At 38.4% G+C, this 23109-nt stretch overlaps 1 protein-coding gene across 1 annotated transcript in view; it reads right to left on the bottom strand.

The window, feature by feature from the left end:
• Positions 1 to 23109, bottom strand: part of PRTG (protogenin) — an 85902-nt gene that overhangs the window by 25316 nt on the left and 37477 nt on the right. Inside the window, 9 exon segments of the mRNA XM_076348659.1 lie at positions 11143 to 11331; positions 12530 to 12835; positions 13854 to 14018; positions 18116 to 18363; positions 19009 to 19168; positions 19770 to 19928; positions 21129 to 21266; positions 21587 to 21720; positions 22728 to 22872. Of these exon segments, the coding sequence (XP_076204774.1) occupies positions 11143 to 11331; positions 12530 to 12835; positions 13854 to 14018; positions 18116 to 18363; positions 19009 to 19168; positions 19770 to 19928; positions 21129 to 21266; positions 21587 to 21720; positions 22728 to 22872 (1644 nt within the window).

Genomic DNA, 23109 nt, shown 5'->3' with positions numbered 1-23109 from the left:
TCACAGCCCATGCATACCTGTCTACTCTGCTTGGATGACATACAAAGACTTAATACATCCAAGCCACACCTGAGCAAAGTTTTCCAGCACAAGTAACTGGTAGGGAGTGCTACAGCTATGGGTTTTCCAAGGCAAGTGGTTGTCACCAAGGCAACAAGGACTGATGGGAAGCTAAGAGAAATTAGATAAAGGCAGGTGAGAAGCAGTAAGAAGGCGGCCAAAAGACATGAACAGAGAAAAAAGGCTAGGTTAGGCCAACATTAACAAGTATCATGAAAATAAAAATCAATACAAAGGACTAATATATTAAGAGGTATGCTTCTGATGGAGAAGTGTTGGATTAGACCAAGACAAAGAGGATCAGGAAGCCAGAAGATATCCTATTTTTCTCCCAACAGTTTCTATATACACATGCAAATACAGACACACAGATACAGAGCTAGGCAACAGGCTGTGAGCACATCCCTCCCTGCGTCTTAAATATACAAAGGAGAAAGTGGAGAATTGATGAGTAAATGGACACAAGGCACACCTACCCATCTGCCTCTCTTCCCCCATATACACTGTCCCACCCTACTGCTTCTAAACATCTCCAGTTCAACTGCCTTAAAAAAAGGCCCTGAGATCTGATATGCAGACCACATTTTCCAGATGTATCTGCATACAATATTTTGTCTCCTCCTTTGTCTGAATACACAAATATGTCAGTTGTACAAAGAGCCACAGCATGCACAACTGGATGCACACAAGAGGCAGAAAACTCAAGTCTTTAACTGATCTACCAAACAGGATCAAGAATGTATTTCCCTGTCCCAGCTTCTACAAACGTGCAGTTTTTTTACTTGTTGTACAAACAAGTATTTTTGTTTTGTAATGATAACCAGCTTGAGTCGGGGTACAATATTCAGCTATGATAATGGTAAAAACACTATGGAAATTAGTATAAATGCTGAAATACATTTTTTATGCAAAACTTATTTCTACTAAACTTTTTTCCCAGATGCAAAAAATCACAAGCTTGGAAGAGAAGTTTCACAGCAAGAGCTGCTTCTTCCAACACAAGATTGTTTTTTTCCCCACTTCCCGCATAACCTCCCTCCCTTCTTTTACCAGAAAAGTGTGACTCCAGGCAGCCTAGGAAAAAAAAAAAATTTTGTCTTTTCCACAATTGCATCTGTTCCCAAAATAGAAAAATGCTTCTGTTGGCAATAATGCCTTCATGGCAAATATATAACCAAGGTGTTACTCAAGGCAGGAAAGCCACCAGAAAACATATTAGCTTAGCTTTAGAAGTGCATTTACTTATCACTAACACAGAATTTGCAAGGACTCCCTACTATTACCTTTCCCATACAACTATCACAAGTAGTAACATGACCCAAAAAAAGTTAATGAAAAAAAACTCAGGAGAAATTAAGTTAACATTGCTGTTAAACAAAGGAAGAAAATAATTTTTAAAAAAGTGAAAAAAAATAAGAACTGTAACTAGCCCTGTACAGCAAATGTTTTCTTCTGTCCACTCTGAAGTCTCTTTCATGTGCTAATGGTGGCATTTTTTTAAACTCTTCCCCTTTGACTTACTCAGACCTTTAAGGACCTCACACATCTAATGGTTCCTCACATTCACCAAGAACAATCAAGAGAGGTCTGGGGGTTGACATGCAGTATGATTAATGGACAATGTTGATTTAATTTCCTATAACAGGAGTTTTCTCTAAGCTTTCTCCAAGGAGCAGTTTCTTTGCAATCCGGGACTTAAGTATTTTACTAATGAAGTCCAATAAATAGCAAATTAAATAATGCTGTCTCCCAGAGACAAATCTTCCCATTTCAGGGGGTGGGGGTGGGGCCAGGACAAAACAACCACCATATTTAAAGTTCTGTTTCAATCTAAAAAAGGTTGTATAGCAGGAATGTACATAGTTGTTGGGGGCTTTTTTGTTTGGTTTGGTTTATTTTGTTGTTTTGTTTAAGAAACTTGAGCAATTATCTGGTCATTCCTGCCAAACATTTCAAAAGCAACTTTGAGGGTTTTTATTTAAAGTAATTTACAACTTTCTTGATGTAAAGAATGATCAATATGTCCTTCTCATGAAGCAAATTTTAACCCTCAGCTCCAGCAAACGAACAATGAAACACTATTTGCATACATCCTAACTGTTACTCAATCAACATGACACAATTTCCCAACTGAATTCCCACACAGGTTTAGCTTTAAATGGTGGAATTTCTACCCTGAGAATGCAGAGAAGCAGAGAGCATTTCCTGCAAGATTCTAATCGCTTTCCCACCGCTGAAAATTTTACCTTTAAATACTTTGAAGATGACATATTTTACTTTATTATAGGCTGGCAAGTTATCTTGCCAGAGTGCAAAAAATCTCCCCCTCCTATTCCAAGGCCTTGCAGCACCCTTGATTCCAGTTCTTCGAGTTGTGACACAATTAGTCTGATGTCCTGATAGAAATAACTGCATCTGACCCAGTTATGGAGACAGTTGATAAAGAGACAAAGTCTCTCAAAAACAGGCAACAACCCTCCATGCTACTGGAGCGGGCCCATGGAACATAATCTCTCTTGTTGCCTCAGTAAAGCCTGTATCTTTACATTTTACCTTTAAAATTGCTACAAGGCATTGTCCCATGAAATAATGAAACTTCCCTCATCCTGACAGCTCCCACTATCACTTTAGAGAGCCAGGCTTAACTGGTCTTAGTACTCTATTTTGTTTTTTGAAGTACAGTACATTCAATCTTTATTCTGCACTTAGGTATCTCCTCCTTCACCATGTCCTTCCCCTTTAAAGAGCCCCTAGCTTGGGAAGTTAAAATGAATTACTGCAAAAGTCAAGGCATGTTTAAATGAGGATGTCAGGACTATTTTCCCAGACAAATGGGTTCAAACTGGAACAGTTCAGAGAGCACATTCAAGAAGGTTACATAAAAATATATTAGGCAATCCTTCCAACACACAATCTACCTGTTTCTGAAAGATCTTAACTGTCTAAGAGAGCAAGAATGCATCTTTCTGACCTAAGATTAAGTGCTTAGCATGTAGACAAATTAATAATTTTCCATGAGTTTTAGAGACATTTCATGACTCTGCAGTTAATTCAAAGAAAGCCTAGAGATTCCTCTTAGTAAGTGTCTGTCATATGCAACATTTTAATCAACACCAAAACCAGTTATGCTGCTAAAGCAGATGTTACAGATTTCAGTATTCCAGCACCTACTGAAGTTGATTACTGGCTAAATCAGTAACCTATTGAGAGGCTTGATGGTGTAATTTAAAATTGACAAATACATCAAACAGTAATTAAACTTTCCATTATAAATGAACTGTATGATAATAACATTTACTTTCAAAAAACAAAAACCTGCGCAGAATTAACTGTGATGTGATTTAAAAAAAAAGAATTGATAAATCCGATTTCTTTAATGCTGTCAGAAAGAATACATGACAAAGTAATCTTTTCTTCTGAGGAAAAAAAATTAAAGTGAAAATATGTAATTATGATACAAATCTGCAATAGTGCACAGTGCAAGAGAAATAATGGCAGAACTACACAGGAAGGAAGGCACTACATTTTTACAGATGTGACACTTGAACTGCATAAGTATGCAGCATTAGCAGCTGATAGTTAACTGGCCTCTCCTCAGCAAATCTGCTCTGAACAAGCTAATATTTATCTGGGATTCCCACTTAGTCATGTGTAAAAGTGCTTAAATAAAGCTGAGCCAAAGACACAGTTGTAATGGATGCCATGCCAATAAGCTCCAACAAAGGGCCACATACTTAAACGCCATCTTCAGTTTTGCTCAGTAAGAATTCAATTTACAACCTGAGGGAATCAATTTTTCATCTAACAGAGCAGTTTAGCATTTTTCTTCCATAAGGGAGGCATGAACCAAGTGGGTGAGTCTGCAAATCAGTTTGTCTGGTCACCTCATGTCAGTATATTTGCACTGTGCAACCTCCTCATATGCCCTGCTCGCTTGTCCTGCTACATGTCAAGCTGCACATGGACCAGCAAGCACCTAATCAGAAATGCTGCTCAAGCCAGAGGTTTCATTCCTTCCTTCCCTGCCTCTGCCACCCAACCTAGTTCTTGCACAAGCAAGAACAGTAAATCTGAATCTAAAAGGAGCTCTCTGCTACAAACATATCTAGAGAAATTACTAGCACTGACATACATTTGAAACAAAACATGGTGTGACAGTTTGTAAATTCCAACAACAAAACAGAACAAAAACCAGTTTGATCTCTATTTACACCTACAGCCTGTAAAATGCAATACGGTTCCTTATATAAGAGGTAAAAGTTTATCAAAGCACCATTTGCTTTGATATTTTGCGGGTAAAAAAAGTTACAGGGTAATAAAGCCCCCTCCCTTCTCTCTCTCAATCTGTAAGGGTTTCTCCCCTCCCCTTTTAAACCCTGAAAGAAAAAAACAAGGAAAAAAAGTGATATGCAGATATGCCACATCTGCATTTGCAAGACAGGCTCATTTAGAGTGGTGACAGGTCTACCTTTCATGATTATGAAGTAAGGAATGTGTGTCTCTTGTTTATTGACATGTAGGGGAAACGCGCTGTCATACCAGGACTAGGCAAGAGCTCGGGTTTGTTAAGTACAAATATACATAAACTGCCATGTCTGCAAAAGAAAAAGAGGTCACAATTAGCTGAGGAAGAGGTTGCTTTTAAACATGCCCAGTCTACTTCTAGGGCTTTTGGTTTTATTACTGTGCAATATGACCAATTCCTCCTCCCCTCTCTCAGCCAATCCCTTATGTTTTAGCTGATAAGTAGTAGTAGCAAGCCTGTTACACACAATCAGGAGAATTGACAGATAAGAGGTTTAGTTTAAGGATGTAATCAGCATGAGTAAACACTAGACTGACCCAGCTGTAAACAGTGGATATAAATGATAATATTTGTCCTGGTCACCTACTGAGCTATTAGACACTTTTCACTATTGAACAATGTAAATATAATGGCTACAGTATGTACAGCATACTGTGCTATCATCTGGTTTTCCAAGCAAGAAAACTGAGCTTTTAGCTGATCTTTATTAAGAGCTAAAGTAATTTCTGATTTTTTTTTTAAACAGAGCTGTAGTTTGTTCAAATCAACATTTCATTAACTGTGAATGTCTGATCTGATATAAAATATCTCAAGCAGAAATAAAGTATGTCTCTAATACTAATATGTTTTTTTCTAATATGTTTCTTTCACAGCATTTTATGAAACTGAAGGAATGCCCGTCTCCTTGAATTTGTATGGGAATCCCAAGCTAAATTTCCATAGTAACTTATAACCAAAAAGCAATTGGTTATACACAAAAACACAATTTTGGATATCCCAGAATGTTCAGATACAAGTATGTGAGACTACATTTTGACACCAACAAAACCTGGGATAAAACTGAAATTATAGCCTTAGCTATCAGAAATAACTACATTAACACATGCAATGCTCTTACAGTATTCCTTCTCAATATTACAGCATTTGCAGTTCTTAATGAGAAAGATGTCAAAGCTGTCAAAGATGTCATTAAGTTTTTAAAATTTACATTTTTCTAGCACATCCACTTGCAGTATGGTGCAAACAAAACCACTACGTCATATCTGACCATCATATCAACTGCTTTACAAAACTTCATAAGCATTTTTACAGAATTATTACAGAAGAGACTTGGGTGACATGCATCAGGCAGTTTAATTGGAGAAATTCTTTGGATTGACTCTTCTTACACACCTTTATTCAATTTCTATTGACTGTAGAATCACCTTGTCCTCTTTGCTGCCCTGAACTAAAGCTTAGCTATAATCATGGTTGTAACGCGATATAAATAGATGCAGGGGAAATTAAACAACTGAAGGCCAAGTCTCTGGGGGAATGCTAAGTGTAGCGGGTAGTTGGCTAATTCTTCAGCACAAGCCCCCTTTTCAGAGTAGAGTGCTATGCAAGGTCACAAAATGTGTCTTTGTGTCATTTAGACTTTGACAAATTCTTCACGTGGAAATTTGGTCCAAGTCAGGGCAGAGGGGGGGTGGGCGGGCAGGAAATGCACTTTCCCTTATTTCTCCTCTCTACAACTGGAAACAGGTAGGATATAGAAGAGCTTTCAGGCAGGGAGATTTTTCTGATTAAGACTAAACTTTTTGGAGTAAATTGCACAAATGAGTCTGACAGAATCTAATTATTTTTCCAAAAGAACTAGATTAGGGCAGGGGAAAATGCCACCAGGTAATGGAAAACTGGAGTACTAGGAGAAACAGCAAGGGGTTGTGATGCTCCTCATGTTAAACAGCTTAGATGACCCCAGTCAGCATAGAAGCAGCTTTCCCAGAGAGCGAGCTTGCAGTCTTCTCCAAGCCTCAGAGGAATCACCAACCAATTTATTTGGTTTTGTGGGGTTTTTTTGTTGTTTGTTTGTTTGTTTTAAAGCAGATACACTCCATTTCACAGCCATCAAATCACTTGGCAGTTTCTGCCCAGTCCCCTGCAGCCTGCAAGTGCCCCAAGCCCTGGGGACCCAGCAGTGCTCCTGGGGGCTGCAGCTTCCAGGGCAGGACACTCCACTCCACAGGCTCTCCTGGGGAGGGGCCTTCACCACGGAAAGGCCAAGGTATGCGGGCTCCCATGCTCAAGGTTTTCACCAAAGCTAACAGACCAGTTTTTCCATCCCCTAAGGTGTCTGCCTGAAAACAATTATTTACTGCGATATCATCTTGTATGCAACAGAAACAAAAGAGCACCTAAGGTACGCACATCTCTGCCACAACCTGCTTGCCTCAGGGTTTCGTGTGCATTTAGTGAGACCCTACCTTAGCCTTGTCACCAAAGTGCAACTTTCTGAAATCCTCACTGTAACTACCATCACTCAATGTGGTACAGCTCCCAGACAGCAACTACGGAAGGATGAACTAGCAGAGTGAATTCTTGCTTTCCTCCCTCCCTCCAAGCATAGAAGGCTTGGCACAAGAAAATGTTGCATTCCCCCATCACCAGTGGCATTCATTTAATTAGTAAAAATATTGCTGTTACTAGCATGATAAGAACTGAAAAATAAAAAAAAAAAGTTCAGAGAGGGAGACTTCCAGGCAGGCTGAAGAACAGCGTTCTTGTGTTACAGCATCAGAACTGACCATGCTTTCTTGAGTTTGTTAACCAAGAAGCTGAATTTCATGTTATTCTCCCTAGACGTAGGCTCCAGGATGAGATTCCTATCAGCATTACAACCTAGTTATGAAGAGTTCGTGGCTCCAATATACCAGATAAGCTTAAAATAGGTTCTTCTGAGTCACTGCCCTTCTTGTAGAGGTTCTACCTACCTACCGGTCATATAGCTGCAAACACAGTGAGCTGTGACAGGCAAACAGTCCACCTGGCACAGTAGCGAGTACCAACAACACTGATGCAGAAATGCACATGCTTAAAATACTCTTTGAAAAAAATAATTTTAAGACATTTAAAGGAGGAGATGAGCTTCTCTGGACACTCCCTTTGTTTTAACTTTCAAGCTTTGCCAATCCCTCTCCCATTGCACAGCGAGAAGGTTCCCAAACAAACTCTTCCACCAACAAAACTCACCTCAACTTCTGAACAGGCATATTCTGAAAAATTACAGAAACAGAACCTGTACTAGCAGACTCATCAAGTCTCACAATGAAAGACTTTCTGTTAGGAAAAACTTCCTAGAACAGCAGGAAGCAAAGGAGGAATTAAAAATACAGGCAAAAATGCATGGTATGCACCCAAGGGTCTGCTCCTGTGGCAAACTCAAGTGATAATGGAATTTTACACTGGACTAGGAAACAGTCTGCTATTGAAAAATAAACGCCGAGACCTTTAACACAAACAAATGTCTGTGTGAAACTGTGGATATTTATTTTGAGAATGGCAGCGCTGACTCTGATCAGATCATTTAATTCTATTTACATGGTGACTATCATGCTAAATAATCCAGTTTAAAAATACACAGAAGTAACTGGGTAGACCTATCCTGGAGTAAGAGAGGTCAGTTCACAAAAAATAAGGTAGGAACCAACAAGAGTTTAAAACATACAGCATAATATTCATACTGCTATACTTCACGTTCAATCATTGTAACCTATTTTACACTAGCATTGCTGATTCTGCTTTACCTATCACACTTGTCCCTCCATCAAGAGTCCTGTAGACATTTACAAATCATTTACAGTAGTTATATCAATGCCATCAACAATCAATCCAATCAACAGTGCTTATAATATCAATGCTAATGTTCTCTTTGATTAGACAATATTATGAATTCTGATTTTGTGATGCACTTCAATTGCCACAGGGTAAGTGAACCGTCTTCTTTAAATACACAGATTTTGCACAATTGGCAGTTGTACCAACATTTGCAGAAAGTTCCATGGAGAGACGTATTGACATGCTCCAAATGTCACTAGAAGTCTATCTGCAATTTATTAACTATGCAAGAGAACAGGGAATGGTAGAGCACCCTTAGGTCATGACAAACTAAGACATGAAGAGGGAGTGTTTGGAAGCCACGTAACTTTAGTGGCGACAGATAATGCATGAAAAACTACTCCATCTTTGCCACTGGGAAGCACCTAATACTATTAGCATATTCTTCCAAATTAGGAACAACCTTTTCTTTTGACCATGGTATTATCCAACATAAATGAAACAAAAAAAAAAAAAAAAAAAATCTTAAAACACACCTTTCCCCTTCAGGTTTCACACTTGCAGTATTCTACTAATTCCTGTAGCTCATAGTGAAGACATTTATTTTAAAGAGGCTGCCAATAAATCAGTAGTTTAGTGTCCTCAGGAGATGCAAATGGATGACAGAACATTAGTCCTCAAAGCCTCTGTCCAGTTCATGAAGATTCAGTTTACCATAGTCACAAAACCTAGAGTGGTGGCTTGCCTTGTTTTATCTCAAATTCTACCAGGTAGGACCACTTCCTAATAAGTAATATTTTAAATTTGAAATGCATAAATAAAATAACCTGGTCAAATTTATTTAGATTATTCACAAGAAATAAAAAGAAAAGCAAATCAGTCCCTTCTTAACACGTGGATGTTGCTACAGTCTTTGTGGGTTTATATTTTGCATATAATTTTACCTGCTATATTCTCCACATGTGCAGCTGCCATAGGCAGAAAAAGGTTGGTTGAGTACTGTTTTCTAAGAAATGATTTAGCGTGCACAAATATTTCAAACAGGCAGCTTCTCAATGGGCAAATACAGTGGTCAGACAGGCAGTGTCACTATGAGAAGTCTATGTGAACTCTCCAGGCTTCAACATATGTAATCATCTTAGCGGTGGAAAATCATGACCTAATCAAATTTCCTGTGCCAAGCAAGTCTTTTGTAGCTGTAGCAATGAATGCTTTTTTCTGTAAATGCTACAAAGCAAACAAAAATAAGAAACCAGCAAAGAAACTTACAGAGCAAAACTTCCCATATTTGATATACACTACAAATAACTCAATACATTCCATTAAAAATAAAAAAAAGATGATGACTTCTGAAGTTATTTGAAAAAAAAATACTCTTCAGTGGATCTAACCTATGGCAGCATAAATTACGCATATGTGAAAAATATGAATGATGGCAATCAGATTATACAGAATGTAACATGTTTTGGTCACCATATTTAGATACTTAGAATTATGATAAGGAATACACTCAACACATCACATGCACCATGACTGAATGGTTAACTCAAGCACATGAATTCTTCCATGCCCGCACTTCTTGTAATTCAGTTAACAATGTGACCATGTGAAAGTTGTAATTTCCCAAACTCACTTTGCTTTTTTTTTCCTCCTCTGTCTACATGCTTACTGGAAAGAAAAGCCAATTAAAATACACAGTTAATATACATGCTAATGTAATTCTGTAAAATAATATTTTAATCTGAGGAGGATTAGTGTACTGAGAAAATCCATATGATGTGGATCAAACAGTTTATAAGTTTGCATGTGTCTGCAATTACTGCTTTGTAACTGCCTAAGGAGAAGACAAAAAAAAAAAGCATTTATGTCCTAGGACACACAGACACCACATCCTTTCAACCCACTGCTCTTTTGTCTCACAGCTCTGTTAAACAGTCAGCTGCTGCCAGATGCTCTGGCTAGAAATGGTCACAGATGGTCAGTTGTCCAGTTAACAGACCAGAATGCTCTCCTCAAATCTCCCTTAAAATAGTATCTCAGCTGTATGCACAGCAGATGAGAATATCTGAGCATGGTCAAGAGGCCATTTGACCTAGTTGCAACTGCAGGTCAATTTTGATAATTTAGCCAAGATTAATTCTCCACGCTACCCCTAAGTAAACTATCTTAACACACTTGAAACACTAAGTGTCTAGTCCTATATTACTTTTGCTGATTACATTATAGATCACATCTTTTTATGAAAAAAATTCTCAGTTACGTATATAAACAGAAGCACCTTCTACACAGGGATAATACCAACACATCTGTACTAATATACATCGCAAGAGCTACAGGAGGAAACAGAGACAGATGATCAATGGAAAGACTCCAATGGGACTCAGCAAGCTCTGTGCCCTAAACTTTGTGCTCAGTCCTGCAAATATTTACCAGTACTCATTAAAAATATTAGCAGGATAACAACATGCACAAGGGCTACTTGCTACTACGGTGAGCAAGCAGTGCTTGTTGTGCAGTATAGCTGTGACAAAGGCTACAAATAACAGGGAAATAGGCTAGAAATACCAGAGAAAAATCTTTGGTATTTTGTATTAATCCTTCACTGATACTAGATCAGGAGTAAGAACACAAAAGCTGAAAAAAATTAGTATTAAACTGAATATTAAAAAGACATGTCATTTACTATCAGTATTTACTAACTGTAAGTTCTGTACCTTGTGATAAGTAGTTGGATGTCCTTCTTCCAATTTACACAAGATCTGGTTATCTAAGTGTTGTGCAACACATATTTTAGGAGAGGATTATTCCATCAGCAGCATAACTCAAGCTTCCAAAGCTCATTGCTGGGAAAATAGATGGCCAAACCTAACGTTGTTGCCTTACAGGTCTAATGATTTAAGCTAAGATGTCCTTTGACCTCGCTGTCTTCCGGAACAGTTAGAAATATTTTACATACTCACCTAAACCACTGACAGTATACTCAAGATCACTGGCATCCAACAGAATTGGTCCATTCTCCTGTTGGCCTTCTTCCTTGTAATACAGCTTGTACCCTTGAATAGTTGCAGTGTCCTCAGAGTCCTGCTGCCACTGTACTGTAATGGTTGTGCAGTTCATCGGCTCCAAACGCAGCTCAGGAGACTTTGGTGCTGGTTTTAGAGAAATATAATATTCTTATATTCTAGAAACAACTAATTTTCATGCAAAAATCTGGATGTCCATCAGTCCAAAGTTCACTCAAAACTTTGATTCTAGCTCATCTGTGTACTCACATAATTATTTCTTTATTATGATGTCTGACTCCCTACAAGCTAATCTAACAACTTAATTTAGGATAAATCAGAACAGAAACATTTTTTTAATTCTGCATCTTAATAATTAATTAAATTTATAAGATAGTTATTTTCAAAGAAAAACAAAAACACTCCAAAGATAATTATAAAATTACCTCCTGTTTTAAAGTGAGCCAGAGCAAATGTGATTAACAATAACAATCACAGTTCATCAAGTGCTAATAATTTGCAATAGTAGTCGAAACTCAATGAAATCTGAAGTGGATAGATGTGGATTACAGCTAAGAAATAAAGTTACAAATTCAAATCTACATCTTTTTCAAGCCATTCATGCAAAGTTGAATGCTCTTCTGCATGACATTACTAAATAATAATGTAAGCCAAAGCTCAATTATAACAACTTAGACTTCAAGTATCAAGTCAATTTGCATATTCAAAACCTATGTGCATTTTGTTTGTAATACAAACGTACATGCATCAACTCAGATCTTTTAAGTACCTGTACACACTGCTAATGTGTAATGTCCCTATTTGCAGAAAGATATTTTACACTGAACAACAATGGGGTTTGGGGTTGTTGGATTTTTTTATTCAAATTATATAAAACAGAAGAAAACTGTGTTATCATTGGAAATGAGTCTACAAGCTAAAACATTTGAGCAGCTCACAAACATGAATTAAAGTTTCCTGCCACCACGTCAAATATGTGAACATCAACATGTGGAAACAATCAAAGATTGACACCAAAATAATATATCAGCTTTTCCTTTTCCTGTCACATATAAGGCCTTTCATAAGACAGATTAGTCCTTCTTCAACCTTTGATCCTGAAACTATGTACTAACTGCATTTAATTTATTAAGGGAATCAGAAGTTTTTGCAGATTATGCACAGAACCATGGTTAGAACACTATTTTCTAGATCACCAGAACAAGAACATGCAATGGGAAAACCTATTTCACATCCTTGTGCTGCCTGTCAGAAAAATTTATAACGTTCAGATGAAGCCTGCAGTTGACCCCATCTCTAGGCTGCTGGTAACGTTAAGAATTACCTTTCACACTTGTAGCTTTGGGAGTCCGGTGGGAAGTCCACAAAGATGCCTCTCCCCAGCCAATCCTTGTCGCAGCAGTGATACGAACCAAGTAGACACTGTCAGGCCTCAGGCCTTCGAGGAGATACTCATCTGAAGTCCCTGGAAGCTCCAAGACTTGGATTTTGGTCTCTGTGCTGAGGCGGAAAGATAGACGGTACAGGACCACCTGACCTCTCCTGTATTTTGCAGGAATTGGCAGCCAAGAGATGAGAATATCCGTAGGACTCCTGCTTGTCAAACTAATTTCAGGAGCTCTCAAGGGAACTAAAAAGGAAAAGACAAAGCTTTTGAGCTCAGGGAAAAGAGAAAATTCTCATCTGACACCTTAGCCTATGATGAGGTGCCAGTAATGTAAGAGTAAATAATCCAAGAAGTTTTGTAATTCTTATTTTAAGGATAACTTGACACTGCTCATACTTCTCACCTTCTGCATGCAGCATTTATGCATGCAGAAATTAGCAAGCTCCTTTCTGTAATGCCCTCAACATTTTCTTCTCTTATTGCTGCCAGCAGTAATCAAAGGCAATCAACACGTTATTGTTCTGCCAAACTGACTGTCAAGGTTAGATGCAGCAGCTTAAACTGAGAGTCTAGACAACAACCTGTACTGTTGAGGACTCGGTGCATGTTCTCTTCCGCCAGCCATGTAACGAGAGTAGTAACTCCTGGCAAAGAGGCAGGCAGACAGCTGGAACTGGCAATGTTCCACGCTGCCAAAGCTTAACCCTGTCAGAATTTATTAATCAGTTCTAATGAACTATGCTAAACAGTTTGTTGTTGCCATGATGTTCAGATTAGTTAAATCACTGCACAGAAATAAGTCAGTAGGGTCTTTTACGAAATTCTGATTCTATGAACAAGAACATAGACAAAAAAAAATTAATTTTTTTGGTATAGCAAGTTTTTATTCCAAATTTTCCTTCAAAATTTGCAAAAGATGCAGTGGGTGTGCAGTTCAATTCACGTTTCAGATGCCCAAGAGAGAGTCATAGAGACTAAATCCTAGGCTATCATCAAATTCTAGAATAGTTATTTACATGATTTAATGAAATGTCTTTCAAGGTAGAATAAGACATCATGTAATATACAATGTTGCCCTGTCAGAATGTTATTTTATTGTCATTCCTTTCATTAGCTGACTCAGTCTTAACATTGCACATATCCAGAAGTCTCACTGATGACAATGGAAATTTGAGATCCTCAAGAGCTGTTAGCACTGAATTGCACATTTTTATTCAGTGCAAATAAAAATGTTCACCTAAGTCAGTGGTATTTGTCTTACCATCTTCAAGGGTGTGCTGAGTCACATGATCTGACATCTGACTGGCTCCCAGAGGCATATAAGCTACAATATAGAAGGTGTAGTTGCTGGCTGGTTCCAAGTCATCAATAATGTAATGGGTTGTATCATTTCCAATGACCACTTGGTACTCTTCGTTATTTAAACCTGGCATAAAACAAGGGTTAGAAAAACAAAAATTCCTGACATTCCCTAAACATCACCGTATCTTGGCTTTAAGATGTTACAAAGTTATTTCATGTTCTTCCCCAGCCTACCTCTATTTTTTCAACCCTACTAAGTAAAAGCTCTTTTATGCACAGGAGTAACTGTGTCTTGCTGTGGCGTAGATTATGGTGTTTCAGGATTTTCCTGAATAAGTGATGCTGAATGCAATTCTAAACCCTATTTAGAACTAGTCACAACAAACTGTGCCCAATGTACAGTAACACAACAGACAAGCTCTAACAGCCCTATCATTCATACCAAGCTTCTAAATCTATTTGTTTAGAGTCAGGGAGGTTTTTTTCAAAACCTATTTACAGAGCCTGTCTATAGCAGACTGCAAGGAATGCGAGGGCTCCACTCCATCAAAAACAAAACAAACACCACCCCCCCAAAAGAAACAAACAGCATTTATTCAGCAAAAGGATCTCATTTTAGCCCTGCGAATTCTATCACATTTGATTGACACGTTTTTTTCTTTAATTTGGAGAAAGGCCAATAAGAACAGACCAGAATGAGCTTCAAAAATGTTTGGCTCCTTACTGAGTTGTGAGGAGGGAGGGAAGGGAGGGAAGGAGGGAGGGAAGGGAGGGAAGGGAGGGAAGGAGGGAGGGAAGGGAGGGAAGGGAGGGAAGGAGGGAGGGAAGGGAGGGAAGGGAGGGAAGGGAGGGAAGGGAGGGAAGGGAGGGAAGGGAGGGAAGGGAGGGAAGGGAGGGAAGGGAGGGAGGAAGGAATTCTCAGCAATTCACATTAAAATGTACATAGCAATGCATGCAGCAGTTCTTGTCTTTGTTGGGCTTTATTCCTACAGAGGAAGGCTATAAAAGTGGAACAAGTGTGGTGAAAGCTGCTGTGTTAATGAACAATTCACACCAAGTGCATGTCAACTTAATCAAAACTCTGTAAGAGCCAGCTCCTCCTCTTCACAACCGAATTTATAAACAAAACGAAAGGCAAATTCCACCATTAAGTTTTCCCACATTTATGAATTAACTTGATAGCATTTTAATTAGACAAGATTATGAGCATCTCACAACAGACTAGTTAATGGCTTGTTAATTAGGAATTGCAAGGCACGATTTCTGACCTGCTAAACAATATCCTTGAGCTCAAATTAAAAGGACTTGTTCTCTCATTGAATGGATTGCTAGGCCTCATGCAGAGGTCCTAATGAAACAGCCATAATAGAGAACAAGGCTTGCCTTCCACCACAATCAGTGTTCCCTTTGTGCCTTTTCTAAATCACTAACAAGGAATTAACACACTCCAACATGCACACTCATCAGACCCTTATTCTTCTTGCTACTATGACCCCGATTTGAATGTAAAATATTCTGCTTAAAGAAACAAAAAACAAAAACACAAAAAACCACCTGTTAGTTTCTTCAACTAACTTGATTAACACACTAACTTTTTTTTTTTTAAAATAGGGAAGAGGACCTGAACCTGTTTTTACAGTGAAACATCAGAATACTCGAGTTGTGAAATTAAACAACGAGTGATGGTATCTTTTGTATTCAAAGCACCTACCACATTGTGAAGTCTACAGAAAAAACTCTACAGAATTGCATATGATTAGTGTATTATCCAGTTTTCCTTTCTGTTTATAGTTTATGGAATCATAAGTATCAGTACAACTTAGGAGACTTAGCAAGCACTGTTTTTCTTTTGCAATAAAATGTTCTTTCCTCACACTGACAAATGTGGTTCCTAACTAAAACAAGAGAGCAATATATGAACATAAATGTATAAAGTAAAAAGTTAGACACAAGAAGCTTTAAGCAAGCAAGTAAGATATACTCTAGATAAGTCAGATACATCTGAGATCATTTTTAATCTTCATTAGGGTCTGAAACAGGGTGTGAGGGTGGACTGGGGAAAGACAGGCTGAAAGGAATAATGAAAGCAATACATTTGTACATACTATTTACATTAATACATAATTATCCAGAATTCTTACAGGGTAAGTAAGGTGTTGATAACATCAACAGTCTATGTCAGCACCTCTATTGCCTGGTATGGTGTGAATGTCATCAAAAGACTTTCCTTAATATTTAATTTGCATTTCTTTAAATATAGTTGCTTCTAAATTTACATTAGATAGATAGATGGCTGATGTGATACTTTCTCACAAAGGCATTTTCTAGGTTTTTAATAACGCCTCTGATACGTAGGCAACATCCTCAGAAAGGTTTACAGACTATCACTTAGAAAGCAATTATTTTTACAGAAATGCAGTCCATTAGCCTTTGAAGCTCAACATTTTTTCTACAAAAATGAGACAAAAGTGTTTTTATGTCCTGATGCAGATGATCTGGTACTACCCAATCATGTTACTAAAGAAAAAATGCACGCAGATCACCTACATTTTGATTCCCACCACTGTAATTACCCCTCTTAACACAGCCCTCCCCACTCTCCCTGTGTGGGTTTCTTTATTAATGTGAAAGAATGCACAACAGCATTCTATTAAATAAAGTAAGTATCACAAGACAGTCTGGAAAGATCAAAAAAATGGGTCTTTGAGAAAGCAAGTTCAAATAAATCAGAGTTTTTTGGTTGCTTTTGTTTGGAGTTTGTTTTGCTTTTTAAACCAAGACAAGCTACAATCTCATTTCACAAGATATAACCTTTGGATAAGCAAGCAAACGAAGCAGGGATTGCAAAATGATTTTGCAGAAAACACATTTCAGAAGATACCTCCTTTCACTACTGTGGAAGAGTATTTCCTGCACAAATACACACTTCCCTAAGGACAGTTTTCCAGTTTTCTTTGAAGAAAAGAAACCGGTCTCTGCTCTCTACACTGGCACCGGACATACAATTATCCAGAAAACTTATCTAGTGTGACTTTATTCATATTAGCTTTAAGAGGGGGTTGTGAGCACAATACCTCAGTGACTCAAAGTGTGGGAGGTAATTTCCCGTACCTCTTGTCCTCATTATCTTTTAAAATTCTTTCCTTCCTTCAGACAAAATTCTCTTGTGTACTGAAATATCCGACTTGCAAAAGCAAAGGCAGCTATTCCTGCATCAGTATTAGAGTAATTATGCGGTCCTTCCTGTCCTCTGCTTAGCAGATGGCAGACTGGTATTCCACACAGAACTGAGCATCTGCAGTCCTGTCCTTGAATAAACCACTTACTGAATAGAAATGGAAAAAGAAATCACTCCTAGAAAACAGTGCTGTATCGCGGCTTAGTTTAAGCCATGCACCTAACAAATTTTCAAGTCATTTGGCAATCACTTCTGCTTATGAAAAATGCCTGTTTTCTATCACCTTAAAGGTTACCTTAACTTAAAGCAATTACATAATACTAAGGGGTTTTAAAATGTCTAGTTACTCATTTTTATTCTAACTATCCATTCCCTTTTATATAGGAATTTATATATCATTTCAGAGACTAGGATAAACTGTTCATAGCTATTTCAGCATATTTTAGAGTTTGAGTATACTTTTTCTCACTATAAGAGACCAAGGGGTGAAAGGAGAGCGGATTTTACCATTCAGCCAATATTCATTCTAAGAGAAGATAGTTAAGCCAATAAAGTATCAATTATTCTAGTCCAAAATATACGAAAGCCAGTGAAGTCACTAGAATTTGGGGATGTAGACAAAAGAGCTGTCTCTGGTGAAAAGTTCAACTCTGTAAGTCTCCAGGATTCTGTTGTATGCTCTGTCCTTCCCTGCCAAGCACACCCATGGAAGAGAGTAGGCAGAAGCTCCTGCTGAGGACAGAGGGAAACCCAGATAGTAGTATGGAGGCCCCAGGTTTTAAAGCCCATTCTTAACTTCCAAATCTGCTCACTAGAGCGATCAGACAAGGGTGAGTTGGAAGAACAGTCAGTCCCATAAATGAGATGATGTGGCAAAAGCATTTTTCCCCAAGCATGCCTGTTGATTACAATATGCATTTATATGCCAGTATGCTCTGATGCAGCCCTGGTTATGAACCATTCAAATTTGACAGTCTTTGCAAGGACATTCAAGTTCTTACCACATACAAGTAGTTAAATAGTATTTAAATCAAACTGCTTACCTTCTGCTTTCATGTAATGCACGGAGTATGCAATCACTTTGTCTGAATTATACAGTGGCCTCTCCCATGCTAGCAGGATCGCTGAGCTTGACATTGTTTCAGCATGGACATTGTAAGGTGCACTGGGTCTGTCTTCTGACATAACTACAGTAAGCCTGGCCCTGGAGAGAATAGATCCCTGGCTATTCTCAGCCATGCACTGATAAATGGCATCGTCTTCAGGAATGATCTGGTTAATCACCAATTTACTGAATCCAAAAGGAAAAAAAGGGTGAAAAAAGCTCACATCGTGGATAAACTTAGCTCTACATTATGCAACAACAGTTATGTTTGCCTCCACTTCATGAGTTTAGTACAGTTGACTTATGCACCACAAACTCTTCTATTAGAAACAGATGTGCAGCTGTGAAATTTAGCTACTTCAAGTGTTCCTCAAAACCTGCCATGTTTATGTTTATGCCTGCAAAGCCAGGCACAGTGAAAACAAACCTGGAAATCTATTCCCTGCCTGCAAAAAGCACAACCTTAGGGTTCTCATTTTTTAACCAACTCTTTAATATGAGCTGCTCACTATACAGAAGTAGTGAAATGAAGCCTCAAACAACTAGCAAGATTCTGGTCTCTGCTACACTACTGTAAATCTAGAGCAAGTCTGTGGTGAAATCACTTCAGTTTTCACCCCAGGTAAGGCAGCGATCACAAAAGCTTTGCTGAGGATTTTAGGTATTGACTAATCTACATTCCTTCTACCAAGGAAATGTCCATAATTACATTTAATGTCCAATTTCACGTTTACTTGAGTTGTATCTTGCTTGGCTATATTTAGTTACTGGAATTTTATCCTTTGGTAGCATGTCACTAGCACAGCTCTCATACAGCAATTGTAATCTTACCTGTTGTACATTTTTATTCTACCATTGGAGTGTATTCTCCTTCCATTTTTTAACCATGAAATTTTGGGGACAGGATTTCCTTCTGCCTGACAAGCAAAACGAGCAGTACCAGCTCTAGGCCTTGTTAAACTTTCCGGCCATTCCACGAATGAAGGTGGAGCTACAGATAAATAACAAGGGGGAAAAAAAAATAAAAATGAAGCCCCCACAAATGCAAGGACAGTCAGAATAATAATGAATTTTCCACACACAAACCTCTCTCCTCAGGCCACTCAAATACACATATACCCATGCAGAAAGCACGTTCCATGTAAACAAAGCACATTTGTCTAAAGATACATACTATCTGCACAGACAGCAACATTTCTACACATTTTTGTTCATGCATTTATGTATACAATCAAATCAAACTCCAGCCTATGACATACTGCTCACGAAGCATACATATATATTACATATTTCTACTTTGTTACGGGATTCTTTTCTATGTTGAAAGCCTGTCTTCTCAGGGCAAACATTGCACCTGGGTATCTCCAAGTGCAAATAATTGCTAGTTTATAACTCAAATGTTGAGTATCTGACACTTTTCGTCTAAGTCAACAGACAGAAGAAGGCAGCCACAGTTTTGTGATCTGTTCCATCTCTGCAGTCTCCCTAGCCCTTGGTGTGCTATGTTCGAGATAAAAATTCAGCCCAGTACACAGCACAGCTCAAGACAGACAAGTTGTTAAAACACACTGTGGAAGTCAAAGCAGGCTCACCCAGCACAGTGAGAGTTGCCATTGCTACCGTGAAGTTTCGCGTGCCTGGAATAGTGGCTCGACAGACATACACGCCTGCATGCTGCACCTTTACGTCAGAGATCATGAGGTTTCCATTTCCAAGGACACGTGTATTGAAGACGTCAATGGACTTATGGTCTATTTGAGAGAGTGGGAGAAGTGTGATTACAAGGCTGTTCAATGTATCTAAATAACTTCTCTAAATAGGGTTGCCTAGGCAGTAATGGCATAGATTTGAGTTCAAAAGTCAAAAGATGCAAAGGGAAATCACAGATGAGCTTTCAGAGGTTGCCATTTTGCATTTGCTTTGCTCCTCACTCTAGTTATCTGACCATTCAGATGGTTGGGTCTCACCACTTGGTAAGTGGTTTATATCTGAAATTCACCATCACAGCTAAAAACCTAATGCCATCTTCCCAGTTAGCCTCCCCAGTTGCCTTGCACTATGATTCAGTTCATCACTACCAACACCCACATCATCTTTACAAACAGGGATCATCTGTCGCCTTCTAAATTATGCTGGGGATAAAATGAATATATTTGATTGCCATATATTTTCTTCTGCTTTCACAGCAAATGCTCTATGACTGTTAGGTAACTTTTTTCTTGTTTGTCTATAAGAGCCACTGAATCAACCAGGAAATCTATGTTTATGTCTCCCACTTTTAGAAATAAAAATGTAGGAAAGCTTCTCATTCTTCTACAGGTACAGTCCTGATTTTCATATTTAGGTACATGTCAGAATAAAAATAGAGGTAGTTTTCATGGAAAAATGTGATGCACAGATGAATGTTATTATTGTTATATTGTTATGTTATTATTGTTATATTGTTATTATCGCATTCCCTCTCTTCTCCCCTTCTAGGCAGACTACTTAGGGTTTGACTATACCCATCCATAGTCCAAATGGCCCATTAACGCAAGGTCCAAGTCATATTCACATACTGCTTCTAAGAAGAAGAGGGGGAGAAACATTTACAGGATTGTTTCATAGGATGCAACCACTCCATCCTGCCCTAACTCACCACTGATTCTACTCCGAGTCACAGATCCCTGGAGGTCACCACCCTACCCAGCACTTTGCCCCCCCACGGCGCTGAGGGCAGTGTGGGATTGACAGCAGAAGCGGGGAGTCCAAAGCCTCAGAAAACCTCAGGGCTTCCTAACAGCAGTATGGAAGTATGCAACTAAAAGCGTTTTACTATCCTATACTAACCTACTAATCTTTACCTACTACATGAAGCCTCAGAACAGTAACCTAATTGCTGAAATCCTTTCTTTCCAGTTTCACTTCCTCTCCACAGGCTGAAGGTCATATGCTATAATTTTAAGACCTACCTAACCGGCTCCATGAGATGATTGGCTTTGGATTCCCTGTGGCTACACACTCCAGTATGACAGTTTGATGAAGAGATGCTGTAATGTTTTGAGGACCAGCTATTATAGATGGCTTGTGAAAAGGCTTCAAGTCTGAGGCTTTGGGGGGGGGGGGGGGGGAGAAAAAAAAAAATCAAAGAAAGTGAGAACAATTAAACAAATCTCAATTAAATATGAAATAAAACATGACTTTTTTTTTTTTAAGGATACTTAAAATTAAATTTACACCAAAGCCTTATTTCAGTAATTGTGGAAACTTACACTGAACAATATTTTAGCCGCAAGATACAAGCAAGCAAAATTATTATTTGGGCAGGTGGTTCAGAGGACAGTTACAGCTCTTCAATGCACGTAAGTGGTTTTTCTATAATGTAAAAAAGAATATAATGCCATTGAAAAAAATCTCACATGGTGAGTACCTGGAATAACACTCAGCACTGCCTCAGTGCTTTTACGTCTATTGGCTATTGTTGTGGCAACACATCGATAATTCCCAGCATCCTTCTGTTCAACACCATAGATCTGAAGAACTCCTGTAGGTAGAGCAGTTATCCTGTCACAGAAACATAAAAAAGAAATGTAGATAAACGTTCAGCCAGTGAACACCATCATGGAATTAACTTCTTGATTTACAAACAGCCATTACTACGCTGACCTGGGAACAGTAGGCTGGAGACTCAAAAACATTCTCTACACATGACTCACCTCCCCGCATTTCTGAACTACAGGCGAGATTCCCTCCAGCACCACGATGAGATCAGAGGAATTTACTTTCAACAAGCAGATCTCTCTCACCCTCGGAAGCAACCATGCCAACCTTCTTTAGCTGGCTACTACATACATACTATTCAGGTTGGCTGATTTTTGGCAGCAATTTCTGATATACCGGCATAACTGGTATACCGTTTCCAGAAACCCACCTATGCTTTCAATTTTTATGTTTCTCTTTTTACCTTCCTTTGCGTGCTAGGTATCTTAGACACGTTCAACAGAAGTTACATGTCGAGAAGGATGGGAGTAGGTTCAACGAATACAATCCGGACAGGAAAAGAATCTAGCAGGGAGCAGGCTGTATGCTTCAAGTTAATCAATTCAAGAGAAGTCCCTCTGCACAGAATTTCCCTAGCATGAAGTGTTTTAACTCAATTTTCTGTACATATAATACTTTATTGGCCCTCTAAAGAAAAACAGATTCAGCATCAATTCTGTGAAAGCAATCCCGCTAGTTCAAACCACGCCCACAGCCAAAGTCCATCTATTCTGTATCCCACAGCAATTCCCATTCCTGAGGATGACTTGCATACAAAATTCTCCAATGACAATTCACAGGTCAATGATTACTGTGTAGACAATAGCAGGTGATTCTGGTCTGCACTCATAACACCTATTTAAAATTCATTAACAACGTAACTATTACTAGCTATTTTAATAGTTGACATACTATACACATGGAACCTTTTTTATGTAATGGCATTGCAAGTATTCAGATTTTCTTCTTGTAGCAGGCTCAAAATTATCACAGAAAATAAATGACATTCTAAAATGTGTAACTCTACATACCTGTCCATGACTAAAGGTAAAGTTGTTCGATTCAATTCCCATGTCACAGTGGCAGGAGGGTTTGCTGTTATTTTACAGGCAAATCGAGCTACTCCACCTTCTTGGACCTCAGTTGAAAGTGGCTGGACTTCAAATGCAGAAATGGCTAAAAATAAAAGAACATTGAATTTAAAGGACTAAAGAGAGGAAAAATTCCTGGCTAAACCAAACTCTAGATCATAGATCAACTTGCAAAAACACCCAGAAATACTTCAAATAGTCCTCTTTTCTACATGCAAAGAAAGATAGGTCTAATTACCTTGTCAACTTTGCTCTATAGCATGGTTTCACTGGTTGACGGTTTACTTAAAATAATTTTGCTTTAACCTAATTCAGTAAAAAA

The sequence above is a fragment of the Aptenodytes patagonicus genome, chromosome 10 (assembly GCF_965638725.1).
Source record: "Aptenodytes patagonicus chromosome 10, bAptPat1.pri.cur, whole genome shotgun sequence".
NCBI classification, from domain to species: Eukaryota; Metazoa; Chordata; class Aves; order Sphenisciformes; family Spheniscidae; genus Aptenodytes; species Aptenodytes patagonicus.
This window is presented reverse-complemented; position numbering and strand designations above follow the sequence as displayed.